This window comes from Oryctolagus cuniculus, chromosome 12 (genome assembly GCF_051225735.1).
Source record: "Oryctolagus cuniculus isolate XC-2025 breed Fujian yellow rabbit chromosome 12, ASM5122573v1, whole genome shotgun sequence".
NCBI lineage: Eukaryota > Metazoa > Chordata > Mammalia > Lagomorpha > Leporidae > Oryctolagus > Oryctolagus cuniculus.
The window spans coordinates 38,283,905-38,305,478 of record NC_142878.1 but is presented as its reverse complement, the minus strand read 5'-3'; the positions used below and the strand labels follow the sequence as shown (position 1 = coordinate 38,305,478).

The 21,574-nt window shown below is 35.4% G+C and overlaps 1 protein-coding gene across 11 annotated transcripts in view; it reads left to right on the top strand.

The window, feature by feature from the left end:
- MIPOL1 (mirror-image polydactyly 1) overlaps window positions 1-21,574 on the top strand; it is a 341,984-nt gene that overhangs the window by 113,324 nt on the left and 207,086 nt on the right. Inside the window, exon 11 of one of the 11 annotated variants that reach the window (XM_089309343.1) lies at window positions 500-20,900. The exons of the other annotated variants lie outside the window; for them this stretch is intronic. Coding sequence (XP_089165469.1) covers window positions 500-592 — 93 coding nt within the window. The 3' untranslated portion in view covers window positions 593-20,900. Of the gene's footprint in view, window positions 1-499; window positions 20,901-21,574 lie in introns of those variants that run through there. 11 annotated transcript variants of the gene reach the window in all.

Here is a 21,574-nt window from a genome sequence, read left to right as displayed (position 1 = left end):
TTACTCTAGAATTCTGACTCCAGTAATTATTCAACCTATTGACACCTATTTCTGTTGATATTACCAACTGTTTTCTTCCCATCCCTCAAACCCTTCATGTCTTTCCTTTTATCCTTATCTAGCTTGGATCAGTGGCCACCATAATTATCACCATTTTGCATATGAAATAACCACTCTCTCAGAAGTTGTTGGGGCTCTCTTCCTTTGCCCTATTCACTTAACAATATCACAGCTTTACATTTCAGGATAAAATCACATAATTTTTTTCTCTTCTCTTTTTTTCTTAGATACACAAAGTCTCCTCCCCAACCATTTATCCACCAGCCTTCCTGCATGTGTGCCAAAATACTCTGCTAGAGTAGCGTAGGAACCTTATTTCATTTTCACTACATGCTTCTTTTTTTTTTTTTTTCTCTACCATTTGAGTACTAGTTCACATCTTTTCTCTCCTGCTCTAGGAGATCATTTAACCAACTGTTCCTTTTTTCTCCTACTTCAGATTTTCTATCAGTTGACTTCTATTGCTATCCTATTTGCTTTACAAATACTATGGAATATATATGGAAGTTTTCATCCATCTGATCTACTGTGATTCACCGTGTACTTTGAGTGATGCCTCCCAAACTGAGAGCTCAATATTCACAGAGCCTTATTCCTGGAAGATTCTGTATTCTGCTCTTTGTCTCATTAGAATTTATGGCTTTGGGAAATCCACTATTCAGAGATTTGAGGACTTCACTTAACTTCAAGCCCCACGTGGGTTTAGAATTTGGAAAATGATCTAGGGATTAGCAACAAGACTGAAATCTCCAAGCCAATATGAGCTGTTTCTCTGTCCTCAAGAAAGAGCTTCCTGCCTAGTCAAAGTCTGATTTCTCATCTGTTTAATAAGAATCTGTAAAACTCTTAGGAGGAAAAAATGAGTGCAGTTTCTCTAATCACCTCTCTAGTTAACCATTCTATAGAAGTTAGCTATAAAACATTATTGCATCAACAGCTTGCTAATGCCTTTAAACAGTTAATTTTTTTGTATTTAATCTGATTTCTTGTTCTTGGCTGGAGGATTTGTTTGCCACAAGTTATTCCATTCTATGTAGGTATGGAAGTCTGACATTTATCTTCAGACTAGAATTGGAAATATTCCTCAAGCGTTTAATCATTTTGTTCCCTACCAAGTACATACAATCTTAGGTCATATATTATGTGGTTGAGGAAATAGTTCAAATTGTTTTTATTTACTTGAAAACAATTAGAATGTAAATGCAAATATTTTATTTTTTATTGCTTCTTAACTAAAAATAAACACATAGAGAATAATTAAATATTAACTGAAACCCATCCCTTCTTCCTTTCTTTCATGTTCTTACTGCTTTTCATGGTATGAAAAGATAAATAAAGAAATCAACAATTGGTCATATTTGCCAATAAATTTTTATGTATAGATAGGGATTATCTACCACTGGACTATATTTATAGTTATATTTTATGGGGAAGCAGTTAATTAATTTGTATATTTGTGGACCCTTGGGCCCAAGCAATTTTTATTTCAATTTTTATTTTCTGAGTGTATATTCAGTCTTTTAAATTACAGTCTTACAGTTCTAGAATGGAAACTTATTTTTACCTTGATTTTTAAAAAATAAACTTTAGGGCGGTATATGTTCTAGCTGTACAGCTTCCAGTTGGGATGTCTGTATCCCATATTGGAGTATCCATGTTTGAGTCCTGGCTGCACTCCAATTGCAGCTTCCTTCTAATGTGCATCCTAGGAGGCAGCATATGATGTCCAGTCTTTAGGTCTCTGCCATGCACATCAGAGATCTGCACTAAGTTCCTTTTTTTTTTTTTTTTTTTTTTTGACAGGCAGAGTGGACAGTGAGAGAGAGAGACAGAGAGAAAGGTCTTCCTTTGCCGTTGGTTCACCCCCCAATGGCTGCTGCAGCCGGCCCGCTGTGGCTGGCGCACCACGCTGATCCGATGGCAGGAGCCAGGTACTTATCCTGGTCTCCCATGGGGTGCAGGGCCCAAGCACTTGGGCCATCCTCCACTGCACTCCCGGGCCACAGCAGAGAGCTGGCCTGGAAGAGGGGCAACCGGGACAGAATCCGGTGCCCTGACCGGGACTAGAACCCGGTGTGCCGGCGCCGCAAGGCGGAGGATTAGCCTAGTGAGCCACGGCGCCGGCTCAACCATGCCTTTCAAATAAATAAATCTTAAAAAAAGAAAATGTGGTACATATACATAGTGAAATACTACTCAGCCATAAACAGGATGGAATCTTGTCATTGTCACTGGTGAAAACATGAATAGAACTAGAAGTCATTATGTTAAGTATATTAAGCCATATGCAGAAAGACAAGTATTCCATGATCTTACTCTTATATGGAATATAAAACAGTTGATGTCATAGAAATTGAAAGTAGAATGTTGATTACCTGTGGCTGGGATAGAAGAGGAAGGGAGAAATGGGAAAGGTTGGTAACCAGGTAGTAAGTTATAATTAGATAAGTGAAAGAATGTCTGGTGTTCTCTTATACAGTGAGGTGACTACAGATAATGATAATGTACTGTATTTTTTTAGTTTATATTTTTAGCCAATTTATGCTCATTTATTTTAGTCCAATTATAGAAATACCTGGAATTAGAGAATAAAGCTGGAAACTGCCATTTCTTTACTCTTCTTGTTTTCTATAATCTTTTAGTTTATCATTCCACACAAACAAAAAAAAAAGAATTTTAAATGCAAAGATTTTCATGAAATCATAGAATGTAAGTTTATTAGGACCCTGGAGACCATCTAGTAATCTATCCACTACATTGAGTACTCTTATCTATGAATAATACCAATTTAGCCATATATCTATCTTTTGCCATTATCTAGCCATTGATTCTAGTATTGGTCACAGAACATTTGACAAATAAATTATACTTCATCAAATATGTACATATGCCTAGTTATCAGTAATGTCCTAAATCATATAGACTACACTTAGAGGCATGATTAAATCCAGTCCACATACCAAGAACGTTATGGCAGAATCCACAGAAGTGGCTAGGATTGCTGGACTTCATTAGCTTTGATAGCTGCAATCTGCAGTAATTCAAATAACCCTTTCTAAGGATTCTGACAAAATTAGGCTAATCTAGGGTATTTTCCCTTATAAGAACATGTGTGAGTGGGAAAGGCCTAGAAACAGGAGTGTTTGGGCCTTATTGGTATGTGAGTTAGTGGATTATTTTGTAGATATTTTAATTGATTGAACTCCAGCTGGAGCTAGGTGAGGGGCCTGACTCCTGAGATCTGATGAGTTAGGAATGGGAGTGGGGCCTAGTAGATGGGCTTTAGCCAAATGGGACAATGGGCTTTGTAAAGCAAAGTGCATCCAAAACCCTAAGGGAAATACTTATCATAAAGTCTTAGGCTATAGAATGGATGAAAGAAGAAAGTAGTATATACTGTAGGTATTTGGGATGTTGGAGTCTACTCCAGGCCTAAGGGATAATATGCTGTGGCTCTTGGATTGATTTTATTCCCATCAGAAAAGAATGGGGTTGTGATTATATTGCCAGGTTTGATCTTGATTAGTTCAAAAACTACGTGAAAAGGCACATTCAGCCCAAAAAGTTGTAAAATTAGAGCACAGAAAGGCAAAGCAGAAACTAGCACTATTTTGTCATTTTTTAGATTAAACATCTGAGCATTCTTTATTTTTTTCTTATTTTCATCTTATTTGAAAGACAGAGAGACATCTTCTATTTCCTGGTTCACCCCCAAACATCCAGGGCTGTGCCAGGCAGAAGCCATGAACCAGGAACTCAGTCCAGGTCTCCCACATGGGTGGCAGGGGTGCACATTTCTTGAGTCATCATCTGCTGCCTCCTGGGGTGCATATTAGCAGGCAGCTGGGTTGTTGAGTGGAAGAGCAAGGACTTGAGCCAGGCATTTAGATATGGGATGCGGGTGACTTGGGTGGCGACTTAATGTGCCAAATGCCTGCCCATTGGCATCCTTGAATATTTCCCTCCATTTCTTTTTCCTTTTCAGTATCCTGGATGTTGTTTTCTTCTGGTTGGTCTGTCAAGGCTGGATGAGAATCTTAATTTATCACTGGTTTCTAGATATAAATCATTCTAAGTATTAAGTTCAATATAAATCCTCTTAATTTATCTACTTTATTGCTTTTATTTCTGTGAATATTTCTGTTATCTCCTTTAAACAGAATATAATGAGCACATTTTTGACAATATATTGATTTCATTTTTGTCAAATGTTGTAATGAAAACTACAGATTCAGACAGGTCTCTTTCATATCAAATTGACAAATACAAAAAATATGAAACAACTAAGAGATAATCCTCAGGATAATTAAAGAAATTCAGCTGAATATTTCAGTAGTTTTTTCTTCCTTCTATATAAGCTACAGTCTAAACCAGTCTCTAAAGTGCAGCTCCAGTAAAACTAAGAAATAAATAAGAGAACTACAAGAATGTAATCTAATAATGTATTGAAGAAAATTCTAGGAAGGTATCCAAGTGATGTATGAAAAGTTCATGGGGCCAATGCTGTGGTGTAGCAGGTAAAGCCACCGCTTTCACTGCCGGCATACCATACAGGTGCCAGTTCGAGTCCTGGCTGCTCCACTTCTGATCCAGCTCTCTGCTAATGCACATCAGAAAGCAGCAGAAGATAGCCCAAGTACTTGGGTCCCTGCACCCACATGGGAGACCCAGAAGAAACTCCTGGCTCCTGACTTTGGACCAGCATAGCTCTGACTGTTGTGACCATTTGGGGAGTGAACCAGGAGGTGGAAAATTTCTTTCTCTGTCTCTTCTCTCTCTCACTTTTTTTTTTTTTTTTTTTTAGACAAGCAGAGTGGACAGAGAGAGAGAGAGACAGGGAGAAAGGTCTTCCATTACCGTTGGATCACCCTCCAATGGCCGCTGTGGCCGGCGTACTGCACTGATCCGTAGCCAGGAGCCAGGTGCTTCTCCTGGTCTCCCATGCTGGTGCAGGGCCCAAGGACTTGGGCCATCCTCCACTGCCTTCCTGGGCCACAGCAGAGAGCTGGCCTGGAAGAGGGGAGACAGAATCCGGCACCCCGACCAGGACTAGAATGGTGCAGCAGGTGGAGGATTAGCCTATTGAGCCGCGGCACCGGCCCTCTCTCTCACTTTGTAACTCTGCCTTACAAATAAATAAGTCTATTAAAAAAAAAGAAAGAAAGAAAAGTCCGTTGATCTGTTGCTTTATAGCTCTTTTTGCCTTTCATGTGTTCTTCCCTCACTGAAACATGCTTCCTCTCACCTTGTGTCTCATTTGTGTGCCTTCTACCTCAAAGCTAATTGCAATATTATCTCTTCCATAAAGATCATTCACATGAAGCAATATTCATAGCTGTCTCTGTTGTGCCCACATTTTACCTGGTGTGTTGTTACAGTACTTATTGTACTGTTTTACTGTTAATTTATTTTAGTCTGAACTGTTTTTTATATATCCATGTTGATCAAAATCCCATGACAGTATAGAAATTTAATATGTGTTTGCTAAATTAATTAACTGATGAGTTTGGTTAATTTAAATCTGTTTCAACTTAAAGCATTATTGAAACATATTCATTCATCTACATTTTATTGAGCACCTATTATGTGCCTTGTGTAGGGAATTCAGCAATAATTCAAATAGAAATGGTTCCTATTTTATGGAACTTACATTTTCTTATAGAATTATAGACAGTGAAGAAACAAGTAAATATAGTACTCTGAGGTGGTGGTGTTATGAAAATAAAATAATGAAGACTGACTGTAGTTGCTGGTGGATTGTCACTTTAAATAAGGTGATCACCTCAAGCGTTTGTCAGAGTGAAAAGCTGAACAAGCCTTTAAAGAAGAGAAAGAGGGAGACCTGCAAACAGTCTAAGAGCATTCCATCAGAAAAGAGGGGATAACAATGCCAAATAGGGGGAGGAAGCTTAGTTTGTGTAAGGCATGGTATAAACATTCCAAGCCTCAACATGGTGGAAATACAATAAGTAGGGATATTGTCAGAAGCTAAGGTAGAAAATAGAGACTGCAGGCAAATTTGTGTGGTTTCATAGGTCATCATCAGGAGTAGAAATTATACTCAAGTGAAGAAAAGTTTGAAAGAGTTGTTGAAGTAGTCTAAGCAAAAGATGAAACAGAGAAAAAGTATGGTTCAGGAGAAGTTGACAGACTTAGGAAATACTCTGAAATTAAACAGACCCTGAAGGTGGATTGGATTTGGGTGTAATGGAGCAATTAGAATTAAGGCCTACTCCCATATTTGGGCTAGAACACTGTATGGATAGATGCTCTATGTATGTTTATTGGGAAGTTACTTTGAAGTTTGGACCAACATATTTGGAAGGGGAAATTAAATTTTCCATTGGCTGTAATATAAAGAAAATTCAGATAGAAGTACTGAGTAGATGCTTGGCTGTTACAGCTGTGGGTGTATAGGTAAAGCTGTAGGACTAGGTGGAAGTAGGGAAAGGTCATAAAGAGGAGCTGGAGACCTAAGACCCAGCTCTGTGATGTGGTGACATTTAGTAGTGGGCAAAGTAAGAGTAACCCAGAGGAAAGATTGGAATAGAATGTCATAGGAGTCAGAAGGAAGCTGAAGAGAGTGTGGTGTCAGAGAAGTCAAGAGTAGAAAGTGTTTCTTTTTAATAACCTTTTAGATTTATTTATTTTTTTAAGATTTATTTATTTGTTTTTGAAAGGCAGAGTCACAAAGAGACAGAGACATAGAGAGAAGTCCTCCATATGCAGGTTCACTCCCTAGATGACTACAACAGCCAGAGCTGCACTGATCTGAAGCTAGGAGCTTCTTCCGGGTCTCCCATGTTGGTGCAGTGGCCCAAGGACTTGGGCCATTTTCTACTGCTTTCCCAGGCCATTGCAGAGAGCTGGATTGGAAGTGGAGCAGCCAGGATTCACACTGGTGCCATAAGGTGCTGCAGACCAGGGTTTTAACCCACTACGCCAGCCCTGAAAGTGTTTCTAAAAGATGAGAATGTTCAGTTCCCTAAAGTGGTGTTGAGAGATAAAGTGAAATATTTAATCAAAAGGATTATGTTCAAAACTTTGATAAAAATCTTGTCCAGGAAAGAGGCCATATTGGGGTGGTTTGAGAGGAGAATGGAAAGTGAGGAAGTATAAACCATGAATATATCCACCCTTCCCCCCCCCTATATATAGAGGTAGAAAATTTGACATTAAATGGAGAGTCAGCTAAAGTGGGTATTCTAGAGCATGTGATTGCTAATGGATATGAACTGAGAAAGAAGGAAAGATGCTGTTTTAAGGGAGAGAAGATAGTTACAATAGCAATTCCTGGAGTAGTAGATTGAGAGTGGATGGGTTCTAGAACACTGCCAATATAAAGAGATAACTTTTTTAGGAACAATAAAACCAGTTTCGTTTTCCCCTGAGGCATAGGAATAACATGGATGGATACAGATACAGACATTTGATTAATTTAATGGTAGGCAATTGGTGATGGAGTATCCTTCCTTTTCTCAGTGAAAATATTAGATTAATTTAGATTTCAAGTGTGATGGGTCTGTGGGTGAAACTAAAGATTTAAGACCATAGACAGTTTGAAATAGTTGTCTTGATCTGTATGCAAATGAATATCACTACAACTAGAGGATGGCCAGGCAGATCTGAATGTACATTTGAGGATTAGAGGTAGTGAATTTAAAAACCCTTCAGGAAACTTGCATGCTTTCTTTTAGCAACATTAATATCTTGATAATAGCACAGTGTAGAGATTGGACTTTAACTAAGGCTAGGGTCTTAAATGGATCAGGTGTTAGGGAGTTATTACAGCAGTGAACCACAGACTCCCTTGCATAACGAGGAAGAGAAACAAGAGAACAGAGGTGTCTAGAGTCACCGAAGGCAGGAACTCAGATAGCAGGAATTGGGAAAGTCCACGGATTGGCATTCATGTTTAGTGAATCACATTTCTTAGAGTATTGTAGGGAATTGTAGTCAGTGAAAGATACCCTTGAAATAAAGATCTTGGAGGTAGAAAAGATACACTTAATAAAGATTTTGGAGGTATTGCAATAAATAAGGTCACTGTATTCCAAATATTTTTCTGCACAATTTTTTAATATGAATTTGTGGGGGCAGCAGTGCTTAAGCCATGCTTGCTACTCCTGCATCCTCTTTGCAGGTGCTGGGGTTCAAGTTCTGGCTCCACTTCCCACCCAGCTTCCTGCTAATGTGCATCCTGGTGGCTCAGTTGTTGAATCCCTGCTACTCACATGAGAGACCCAAGTTAAGTTCTGGCCTCCTGGCTTTGACCTTACCCAGCTCTGGCTATTTGTGGGTATTTGGGAACAGAAGCAGTGGATGAGAGTGCTCTTTTTCTCTCTGTTTCTGTGTGTGTATCTGTGTGTGTTGGGGGGGGGGGTGCGGGTTGGATCTCTCTCAGATAAATCTGTCTCTGCCATTCAAATATATCATTAAGTTTTTAAAATGATGGATAGTTTTCACATGGAAAGTAAAATTCAGAAGTGGTAAAAATCAGGAAACATATCTGATAAAAATCCGATTTAAAATTTGCAAAGCTTTACCTCTTTAATGTAAATAAGTGCAGAAATGCAGATCTGAGAAGATAATATAATAACATATATTCCACGATTTGGACTTTCAGGCTAGAACATTCCTGGCCTACTGGTGAATTTCTCACTTGATAGTCTGTGGAATCAAAAATTATTACAAAAGAGCAGATTGAGATTAGGGAGTACAGCATCCACTAACAAAGCCACTGAAAGAGCAAAACTCCAAATCTTGGTCACTAATTTGGGCCAGCAAAATTTGGGTTATTTGAGATAACAGTCCAGTTAACCTTCCACTTTGGGAAAGCAAATAATCCAATAACCTGTGTTCGTTACCTTTCCTTTACTTATAATAAACTTAGTGCATCACATATAGCAGACGCAAGATAATGCTTTGTTAAATTATAGCACCTTGACCAAAAGGTCACACTTGAAAAGAAAATAAATCATAACATTTAGAGTTTCATTTTTCAGGAAAAGAAAGAAACATATTTAACGTTCTTCATTATAGTGACTGTAAAATTCTTATTAATTTTTTCCCCTGTCAATTTCTTAATTTGCTTTCCTGTCTATCATAGAATTATTTGCCTATGTGTTTTTTCCAGCCCATCTTGCTAAAAAATACTGTTGATATTTCATCTATTCTAATTAACTTTCCTTGTTTCTTGTTATAAAAGTTTTATAAGTTTTTGAGAGTTTAGATAACTTTAGAAAGTACAGGTATACAAAAAAGGGGAAAATTGCTGTTCTCTAGAAAAAAAATCATGTACAAACTTTCTTTTCAATGCATATTCTATTTCTTTTTATTAAAAAAAAAGATTTATTTTATCTATTTGAAAGACAGAGTTACAGAGAGGCAGAGGCAGAGGCAGAGAGAGGTCTTCCATCTGCTGGTTCACTCTTCAGATGGCCACAATGGCCAGAGCTGTGCCAATCTGAAGGCAGGAGCCAGGAGCTTCTTCCGGGTCTCCCACGTGGATACAAGGGCCTCAGGACTTGGGCCATCTCTACTGCTTTCCCAGGCCATATCAGAGAGCTGGCTGGGAAGAGGAACAGCCGGGACTAGACTGGCGCCCATATGGGATGCTGGCACTGCAGGCCAGGGCTTTTAACCCGCTGTACCACAGCTCAGGCCCCAGTGCATATTCTATTTCTATAGCTTGATTTTTCACTTTGATTTTACATTTTGTTACATTTGGATGTATTAAGATTTATTGGAACTGCTTATATTTTTCCTGTTTTTATTAGTGGGAACATTTTTGTAGATAAATTACCATGTACATCCATGTTTCTTTCCTCAGAGAAAGTTTCTGGAAATGAAAATTATGGATCAAAGAATGTAAACCTTTTAAAATAAATAGATATTTTCTAGTAGCAGTGTTAGAAAGGTTATACCTAAAAGTATTATTTGAAATTTCATGCAAAGGGGCTTTGAGTAAGAAAATGCTAAGAAATTTGGACTTTAATTTCTAGATAATAAACTCAAAATTTTTTGAGCTTTCTAGTAATACAGAAAGTGCTATACTTAAGGAAGATTTCTGGGTAGTCCTGTGCAAAATGGATTGTGTTTTATAAATCTGTTTGAGGAGACAAACTGGGAACCTATAGAAAGAAATGAGAGAATTTAAACACAAAAAATAAAGATGTGAAAGCTCGCAATTTTTTACTTTTTGAAAATTTGGAAGTATAACTCTCAAAGAGAACAAATTTAAGTGAAATAATTTGATGAAATTTTACATATGTGTATACTCACATACGCAGCACCTAGTTCAAGATGAAGAATGTTTCTAGCTCTCAAGGTTCTTTCATCTCTTTTCCAACCAAAATTCAAGGGGACTCAACAGAGATAATTGCTATTACTTTTGTCACCATATGTCATTTTGCATATTTTTATATTTCATATAAGAAGAATTAGGTATTCTTTTGTGTCTGGCATTTTTCACTCAATAGATGTTGATCTGTATTGTTAATAGTTATCCATATTTTATCTTTTTCATTGTGGTGTTATTCTCTGTTTTATTTATATGCTATGATTTACTTATATTTTCAAGAATGACAGAAACTTAGATTATTTCCATTTTGTAACTAATTTGAATTAAGTACTATGGGTGTTCTTGTGTATGGTTTTTAATGGAATAAGCATTTGTTTCCTTTGGTGAATAGACAGATAATTAGAAAGAAGAAGGACAGCTGAGTCAAAGATTTAACATTGGTAGATAATGTCAAACATTTCCCCAAAATGGTTGTACGAGCTTATACCAGCAATGTAATAGAGTTACTCCAGCTGTGAATGTTAACACTTGGTTTCATTATTCATTTTAGTTTCTATAATTCTGATAGATATGCAGTCATATTTCACTGCAGCATAATTTGCATTTCCCTAATGGCTAATAGCGCTGAGCACCTTTTCATATGTTTACTGGTCATTTTATTTTCTTTTGTGAAGTGTCTCTTCAAGGCTTTTGTCCTTTATTAAATTTAGTTGTTTATCTTTTTCTTACTGATTTTTGTAATTTTGACACGAGTATTTATACAGTCTGTGGCTTACATTTTTGTTTTGTTAATTCAGTCTTGATGACAAAAGTTCTAAATTAAAAATTTATTATTTTTTACTGATTTGAAATCCGGAAATACAGAGAAGTCAGACTGATCAAGCAACCCCCCTTTTTTTTATTTAAAATTTTTTTAATTTATTTGAGAGGTAGAGTTTCAGACAGAGAGAGGGAGAGACAAAGAGAAAGATCTTCCATCCTCTGGTTCACTCCCCAGAAGGTTGCAACAGCTGGAACTGGGTCAATCCAAGGCTAGGAGCTTCTTCCAGGTCTCCCACAAGGGTGCAGGGGCCCAAGCACTTGGGCTATCTTTCACTGCTTTCCCGGGCCATAATCAGAGAGCTGGACCAAAAGATGGCAGATGGAACATGATTGGAGCCCTTATGGGAGGCCAGCGCCACAGGTGGAGGCTTACCCCTCTAATGCCACAGTGCCGGCCCCAGCAAGCTCTTTTTCATTGGTTCACACTGAAGGTTTGCAACAGCTGGGGCTGAGCTGAAACCACAGCAAGGAGCTAGGAAAATAGCATAGGTCTCTGTGTGGGTGTCAGGTAACCTAATTAGTGGAAACATCACTGCTGCCTCAAAGTCTGCATTGACAAGAAGCTAGAGATAGGAGCCAGAGCTCAGAATTGAACCTAGGTGCTCTGATATGGGAAAGGAGCATTGTAACTGCTAGACTAAATGCCTGCTACAAAAATTCTTAATTTTAGGGGCTGGCACTGTGGTGCATCAGGTTAAATCCCTTTCTGCAGTGCCAGAATCCCATATGCGCACAGTTTGAGTCCCAGCTGCTCTACTTCCCTGATCCAGCTCTCTGCTATGGCCTGAGAAAGCAGAAGATGGCCCAAGTCCTTGGGCCCCTGCACCCACTTTGGAGACCCAGAAGAAGCTCCTGGCTCCTGGCTTTGGATAGGCACAACTCTGGCCATTGCAGCCATCTGGGGAGTGAGGCAGAGGATGGAAGACCTTTCTCTCTCTCTGCCTCTGTCTCTCTGTAACTCTGCCTTCCAAATAAAATAAATAAATCTTTTAAAAAATTTCTTAATTTTAAGGAAATCCAAGTTATCTTCTTTTCACATATGGTGAATGCATTCTGTGTAGGATGCTCTTTCTTTTCCTGTAGTAATGACACAGTGACACATTTTGCTATGCTTTTTTCTAGAACCTTACTTATTTTATTTTGTGCCTTGATCTGTTCAAACTAGTTTTTGTGTGAACAAGATACATCATTTTTTTCACATGGATATCCAGTTAACTTGACTCAACATCATGTATATTTAAAAAATCCTGCACCCCTTCTACCTCTGAAGTTGAGCCCTTGTTGTAACTCAGGTTTGCTGTATATGTGTAGATCTGTTTCTGGATTCTTTTCTGTTGGTGTAGATTTTTTGCCTTGTAATAATACCATACTATGTCTTAATTACTGCAGTATTTTAGTAAATTTTAATTTAAAAGAGTGTAAAAAAACTTCATTATTATTTTTCTTCAGTATTTTCTTAGCTATTCTACATCTTTTATTCAGCTTGTCATTGCACACACAAAAATATCTGGTAGTTGATAGGGAGTGAGTGAATTCTAAAGATCAGTTAAATGAAAATTGGCAATGCAGTGATATTGTCTTCCACATAATTGATCTTTTTAAAGAAAATTTTAATTTTTCCTTATACACTGCTCAAGCTATATCCCACAAGTTTTTTATATGTCATATTTAATTTTTATGTACCACAAAATGTTTTTGAATTCTAATTATGATTTGCATCATGATCAGTGAATTACTTAGAATTCTGTTGCATAATATTTAAATATCACTGGCTGGAATTTAATTCCATGGTGTTATGATTTCACTTATAGGAATTATGATACTTACATTTTGACCCAGAATTAGATCCTATTTGTAAGACAATCCATGTAATTTTTAAATTATTATGTATTTTACAATTCCTAAATATAATGCTCTTCTTATATGTTGTTTAGGTCAAGTAGATTAATCATGTTTTTCAATTGTATATTGAAGATTTATTGTCCATCTGTTCTATCAGTTATCAAGGAAGTTTCTTAAAGTGTAAAATGGTTATGATAATTTTTCCCTTTAATTTTGTCAATTTATATTTTATTTATTTTGAAGTCTTGGTATTAATTACTGAGATGTTAATCATTACTTCATTTTTCTATTCAGTGTGGTTTTATCATTGTTAAAATGCCCATTTTTACCTCTCACGTTTTTTTGCTTGCAAGCTAGTATTTGAATGTAGGCCATTTTCCATTCTTCCTTTCAGTCTTGATTCCCAACATTTTATTATGAAAAATTTCAAATATATGGCAAAGTTGTAAGTGTTTTACAGTGAGTATTTCTGTGTTGACTACCTGATATCTATTATTAATGTTTTTTCTAAACTTTATTTATCATGTTATGCATTTACTCAGCCTCTGTCCATCAACTTATTTCACTTATGATACATTTAAAATAAATGCATAAATTAATCTATTAATTCCTAAAAACTTCATTATAGCGTATTATTAGCTAAAGTTCAATATTTCAACAATTGTCTTTTTTTTATTTCAAAATACACTGGAACGTACGAACACTAAGTGTGAGCTCCCTATGTTTGACACATGTATGTTATTGTGTAATGACCACCACAATCAAGGTATATAACATTACTGTTTCCCTGGGCAGTTCCCTTGTATCCTTTCTGGTAAACACTTGTTCCTATCTTGCAATAGCAATCACTGATCTGGTGTTTTTGACATCATTAATTGGAAATACCATTTAAAATATATAATAGATTATACCAAGAATATATTACAGTTCTTCTCAGTATGTTACTTAGTGTAGTAGTAAACCTGTATTGCATTTCCAGAGGAGGCAATGTTCTTCCAGCAGCAAATTGGACAAGACCCCGAGAAATGTGAATTTTAAGCATTAACTCATTATGAACACATTTTATAATTAGTAGACATCTTTATATTTGGGAGAACCTGTATTATAAACTTTTTGGCCTGAAAGCATCTTTATTCTAAAAATAGGAATTTTCTAAGAAAAGCTTAATTTTATAGTAGTATTTTTAGGAAATTACTTGATAGTTTCATAATCTGTCACTTGTGCACAAAGTTTCAAATTGCTTTGAATTTATTTCTTCATAAACTTTTACTTTCATAAAGAAAATTTTAAGTTAAAAATCAGTGAATTACACTTAGAAATTTTATCTTCAAAAACACAATTACACTCAACCGAGTATTTAGTAAAATTATCTAATGTACACGAGAAATGTGAGATATCTGAATATATCATTCAAAGCAATGTGCTTGCCTTTAAAATGTCAGAATGCTTTAAAATAAGGCTTGTATTCTCAAGCAGTGTAGTAAGGCCTTCACTTTTCTTTGGAAAATGACTCTGTGGCTGTTCTTGCACATTTGCATACAGGTTTGTTTGATTAATTGCTACTTGACTCATCTATCATAATACTAAGCTCTGAGATCACAAAAGATCAGGTTCCCAAACCACTTCCTGGAATTAATTTAAATATTTAATGTCAAAACCTTGAAAAGATTCAGGGGAAGATGGCTTTTATTATTAATAGTAGTCTGTTTCAGTATTATAATCCCTTGAAAAAAATTCCAAAGTTATTTATTAACTCATTATTAATATTATTTAGCTCATTGTGGTAAAAAGCTATAATAATTTTATAGTTAGGTTAAATATATAATATGTTTTTAAATGGAAGCTTTTCTAAAAACCTTTTCAGTGAATATGTCTCTGAATCCTAAGTGTAGTAAAGATTTTCATGAGTGTTTTATTATTCAAAAAGTCAGAAAATTTTTCATTGTTAATATATTTACTATTTATTTGTAGTTTCAATTTCAAAAAAATTTACACACTTATGAAAAGTATGAGTATTGCCAATTTAATGGGTTTTGACAATTGTCTTTACCCATCTAACCACATCCCTCTGAAGTATAGAACATTTCCATAATCTAAGGAAGCTCCCTCATTTATGTCCACATAAATCATCATTGTCTCACCCAAGCAAAGTTCTTCTTGTTTGAAACTGTGTTTTGCTTATTCTACAATTTCATGTCAGAGGAATCATAGAATACACATATTTGTGATATTAATTCATGTTGCTTGGTATGTCAGTAATTTCTTTCATTGGTAAGTGATACTTCATTGCATAATATTAACATTTGTTATCCATTGCCTTTTCAAAAATATTTGAATATGTCCAGATTTTATCTATTATGATTAAGAATGCTATGATAATTCTTGTACAGATCCTTTTTAGGCATACATTTTCTTTCCTTTTTTTTTTTTTTTTTTTTTTTGTTAAATACCTAAGATTGAGATGCTAGGTTATATACTAAGATATAATTATTTTTTTAAAAATTTCCAAATTTTTGGTAGAAATGACTGTATCATTTTATGTTCTCTACAGAAGTTTTGGTTATTCCACATTTGAACCAACACTTGATGTTATCAAATGCTTCTGATTATAGCAATTCTAGTAGGTGTGTAATGATGTAACATTGTAATTTTAATCTGCATCTACCAGTGACTAATGGTGTTGGGTACTTTTTCATGTGTTTATTATCTCTTAATATGTTTTCCTTTTTGAAACATCTATTCAAGTCCTTTGCAGATTTTTAAATTGGGCTATTTGGTTTTTTTATTATTGATTTGATGTCATTTATACTTGTATATCCTGACAATGCTTATTGTCGGATATATGTATTAAACATTTTCTTCCAGTCTGTTCATCTTTGTTCATTTTCTTAATACTATATTTGATGAGGAGAATTTTTACATTTTGATAAATCCTAACATTACATTTAAGTGTGTCTTGTCTAATAAATCATTCCTCACTCCAAAATTCCAAAGATACTGCCCTTTGTTTCTCTTTACATTTTTTTATTATTTTAGTTTTTATTCATTTTCTGGATTTATTCTTAATTATGGTTCATGTTACAAAGTAAATCGTGGGGTTCATCTTTTTTGACAAGCTTATATCCAGTTGTCCCAGTACTACTTGTTGAACAGATAGTTTTATCCCTATTAAATGACTGATGGCATTTTTAAAGAATTATTTGGTATATGACTAAGTATCTGTTTATGGATATGCTGTCCTATTTTAATGATCTATGAGAATTTTTCTTTCTTTATGCCAGTGTTACACTGCCTTGATTTGTTGTAAACTTCATATTCTGGCACTGAAAATTATCTAACTTACTCTTTTTAGAGATTGTTTTCATTATGTTAGATTATTTGCATTGACATATAAGTATTAAAATCAGATTTTCAATTTGTATAATTGAGATTATATTGAATAGATAGATCATTGAAGTGGAGGGAGATTGACATCTTAACAATTTTTAGTTTTTCAGTCTGGTATACCTCAGCATTTATTGAATTTATCATAATCCTCCCAGCATTAATAATCCACTACATGATTCATTTTTTAAAAAATTTATTTATTTGAAAGTCAGAGTTACACAGAGAGAAGAGAGGCAGAGAGAGAGAGAGACAGAGAGACAGAGAGACAGAGAGAGGTCTTCCATCCGCTGATTCACTCCCCACTTGGCCGCAACGGCTGGAACTGCGCCAGTCCGGAGCCAGGAGCCAGGAGCTTCTTCAGAGTCTCCCACGTGGGTGCAAGGGCCCAAGGACTGCTTTCCCAGGCCATAGCAGAGAGCTGGATCAGAAGAGGAGCAGCCAGGTCTTAAACCGATGCCCTTATGGGATGCCGGCGCTTCAGGCTAGGGCGTTAACCCACTGCGCCACAGCACCGGCCCCACTACCTGATTTAAATTCTAAGAATCTTTAAACTGTAAAATTGCATTTCCCCTCATCCTTTTGATATGTTGACATGTATATTCTGTTTTACTTCAGATAATAAGATATTTTTCAAAGAAATTATGAGAAGCAAAAATGTGTTCCTCTGTGCTTATCCACAAATTTTATCATCTAAATTTTCTTCATTTCTTCTTCATGTAGAAATGAATTTTGTTTTGTGTTCTTTTCCTTAAGCAATCATCTTCTGACATTTCCTTTATTCCCTTCTTTCCTTTCCTTTCCCTCTCTTCTGCCCCTTCCTCTTTCTCCTCCTTTTCTTCCTCTTTCTATTTTCTAGCACATATTTGCTATTGTTAGATTCATTTCTCTAAAAAAAAAGAAAAAGAAAAGAAAAAAAAGATTCATTTCTCTTTTATCTGAATATGCCTTATTTTAACCTCATTTTAAAGTATATATTCACTAGACATAAATATATGTAATACATAAATGGATATGAGGAATCTATTTCATACATATTCTTCCTTACCTTACGACATAGTGGCATCACAGTTTCCCCTTGGTATTCGGTATCTATCGCCATAGCTGGTACAATAATTATTCGTTAATTCAGAGGCTTTTGACGCCCTAAGAAGCAACGTGGCAGTTCCAACTTGAAGATAAAGAAATCTTTGTTATGTCTCTCAGTGAAAGGTTTTCTCCCTTTGAAATTAAGACTCCTGGATTTGCAACCTCTTAATTCACGGAGATAAGAAGTAAAAATTGTGCTAGTGGGTCACTGGGGAAAATAGTGAATGGAGCTACCACTATTTCCTCCTTTGATTCTTGGACTCATGAATCCTGGCTATGGGTGAAAACACCCTATATACAAATATGTGATTCTCATTTAGAATATATACATTTTCTTGGAAGAATCTTGTCCTAGCCTCACAAGTGTTGTCACCTACCTGGCAGTGTAATCATGACTTCAAAAGACCATTGCACTGTTCTGTCCAGCCAGCTGCTTCAGGATGATGGGGAACGTGGAAAAGAGTGAATTCCTTGAGCATGGCCTCACTGCACACAACATTTTCTGTGAAGTAAGTTCCTTGATCAGAAGCAATGCTGTGTAGCATACCAGGACAGTAGATAAGGCATTCCTGTAAGTTTATAGAGAATTGTTTGGCACAAGCATTCTGCTCAGTGAAAGGAAATCCATATCCACAGGAAGTGTCTATTCCAATAAGAATAAAATGCAAACTCTTCCATAATGGAAACAGTCCAAAGTAATCAGCCTGCCATTATCCTCCTTGCTGAGCACCCAGGGAAAGTTGTCATGTCCTGGGTTCATTGTTAGTATCTGTTGCTTGTAGGTTGAACAAGCTGCAGTAGCTTATAGTTTGGTACAAACTACAAGTAGTTTGGTGAGTGGAAGTCCATATTTCTGAACCCTTGCCTTATCTCTGTGTTTACTATCATGTCCACTGTGTTCATGAGCCCACTGAGAAGTGATAGGAATAACTGGAGAAAAAGGCTGCTGAGTACTCACAGAATGGGTCATCCTACCCAGTTAATTAAAATCCTTTGTTGCGATGTGGTTACCTCTTGGTGAGGCAAAAATCAACATTTACATGTGAATACTTTATCCTGAAATGTAAGTTATCTTTCAGATAATCTTGGCAATTAATATAAAGGACTAATATTCTTAAGAGGAGAAAATTAAAATAGATATGTGGGTGGGACTAGGGAAAATCATTGATTTGGCAAAGACTCAGACAGCAAGGAAAGGATTAATGGTCAGTAAATATATGGATCTATTTAGAAATGGATGAAGATGGAGATTTATGCTTAAAGCCCTTGATTTTTAGAAGATTTTTTATTAATGTAAACAGAACAGATTTCATGTTATTTCATAGATACAATTCTAAGAAGATAAGCATTCTTCCTTACTCCCCTCCTTCCCTCCCCTCCTCCTTCAATCTCCTCTCTTTCCTTCCTTTTTTGTCCTTTAATTTTCACAATAATATAATTTCAATTTACTTTATAATCTCAGGCTTATTTGATTTCCTTTATGTGGTGAGATTAGAAGATTGAAAGTTGAATTTAGAGTCTTGAGGTGAGTAAACTTCTGTGGAGTATGAGGAAGAAATCTGGGTAAAAATAAGTGAAAGGATTAGCAAGCAGCATTCCACATGAGGGTTGGAAATAATTAATTCAAACAACCTTTAGCTGAAAGCAGAAGTAGAGAAATAGTTACTTTCCATGATAGTGATTTTTATCCTAGATGGAATATGGAAGGTCTCCTGTGTGGTGAGCTAGATGATGTAGCACAGGTAAAAGGGAACCTTAAGCTAGTAAGGCTGTGCTCTTATTTAAGAGCAGTTTTAGTAATAAAGTAAAAGAATAGAAGGTTGTGATCCACCAGTAAGAGGTTCGTAGTTAAGATTTAAAGAGACTTAATAACAAGATACTGGTTGTGGCCATCGTTTGAAAGTGAATTTTGTTAGAATAAATAGGTCAAGAAATTGTAAGGCTAGTGTGTTGTGTGGGTGACCATTGTTTTTATCTAAATTATTGTCTGGAAGGTTTCCTTTTAAAATGTGGGAGGGTAACCTTATTTATCAGTAGATCACAGTGGCATGAACAAGAACCAAATCATCCAAATCAGTGCTTCTCAAGCTACCTATGGTGAAGGACAAATTAAAATTTTCTTCCATAGTGCTATAAACTTTTGTTAACATAAAATAAAAATGAATTACCAAAAATAGAAATGGAGGGTAAAATAAACATTCAAAATCTAAACATCCATTTTAATTATTACTTGGCTCAACAGCCATAAAATTAAATTTCTAATAAATGTTTAATTTCCTACTTGAAGTTTTAGTGATGGCTTCATGGCCATAAGAACAGTTTCAGAGCAGTGCTAGTTTTGGATCACACCTTGAAGAGCATTGCTCTAAATGGATCACAGAATCTTCAAAAGTGAAAGAGTTGTTTAATGAAGGATTAGTAGATTGGAATTGGAGGTTGGGAACCAGGAAAACACAAGTCCTTTTTCCTGCCTCTGAAGCAACATTATGTGAAAGGAGTATGCTCTACAAGAGAGGGTTCAGCAAGAAATGAGGTGGTTTTTATTAAGTAGAGGAAATAAATGGGGTTAAGCTTAAGAATATGCAAAATTATCTTGGTAAGGAGAAGGTACTAACAAAGCCCACAGATGACAAAAGTGTAAGAAGAGTAGGTAGCAGAAAGAGCTGAGCCATAATAAATTTATAGTGTTAAGAAGTTAGTTGACTTTATTGAGCTAAATGGTAAACGATTTTTCACTAACATTACTCTTAAAGTTGGTCACCACTAAATGGTTTGGACAAAGTTCTTAACCCTAGAGATACACATCAATAAAATAATTTCAAGAAAATTAAAAATATATAAGTACATGATTGACTTCATTGAAAAACTAGGGAGTACCCTTAGAACTGTCAAAAGTACCCGAAGCTTTTATTATGGTACTTAGTTAATTAGTTCACAAATATTTATAGATTTCTTGTGGAGAACACTAGTTATATTTACCTATTATAATAATTTGGGCCTTATCTCTCAAAGAGAATGACTTTTTAGTATAATATTCAGCTTGTTGGCATTTTAATTTGTTATTTAAGTTTTCAGTTTTTCCCCTGTTGAAATCATAGACGTTAGACTGGCTTCAATTAGGATTTAACAATGTTTGGGCAACACATACTATACAGCAAGAAAATTAAGAATGAGCACTTAAGTAATTGACAGCTCTATTGAGATTATACTTATAATGACAAACAAAGTTTGCAAACCAACAGGAAACGTCTGGGATTCCAGGAATACAATAACTGAAAAAGAGCTTAATAAACTATTAAACTGTGGCTGTCATCCAGTGAGTTCTAATACTATTTCCTGAACTCTGCTTTGTGTTTCAAAATAGTATAAGAAGTATCCCTGTCCTTTTGTGCAATAACTGCCAACTTAACATTTAGGTTATACTGTTGTTTGTTTATGGATTTTGAGAAAATCCGTTGAAGTTTACTTAAGAACCAATTCATTACAATGGTATTATTTACTGAATTTTGTTTTCCTGACCATCAGCTAACTGCAGAGTTCAGCATTACAAGGTTATAGCTGTACAAAAAGGATCAAAATACCACATCCTAGTCATTGCATTAGTCAGGTACATAAAGCTATCATCTTAGAATTAATACCTTTCAGCACTAAAGAGATTATAGAAAATGAATAAACTAGGTTACTTTTTCTTTATAGGGTAATTTTATAGTTACCTTTATTTTAATCATTTCACCTATGAAATATTCTATGTTTTGATTTCTAGTTATTCAAATCAAGGTACAGAAATATACTACTCTCTGATATAATTTACATCAAGACAGAAAACTCAGAATAATTCTAAAATTTTTACTTTTATTGTTGAATTTGAGATAGAAGTCTTGTTAATGAATTGTAACTTTTAATTCAACGAGAATAATTTCAAACTCATGTAGCCCTCAGAGAGATTTTAGGTAACCATCCTAAACATCCAGAAACTAGGAAAATACTATCCCATTGTTCTTAAATTTTATATAAACATTAATAATTTAATTTATTTAGTATGAATTTAATTTTTATAATTAATAATTAAAATGA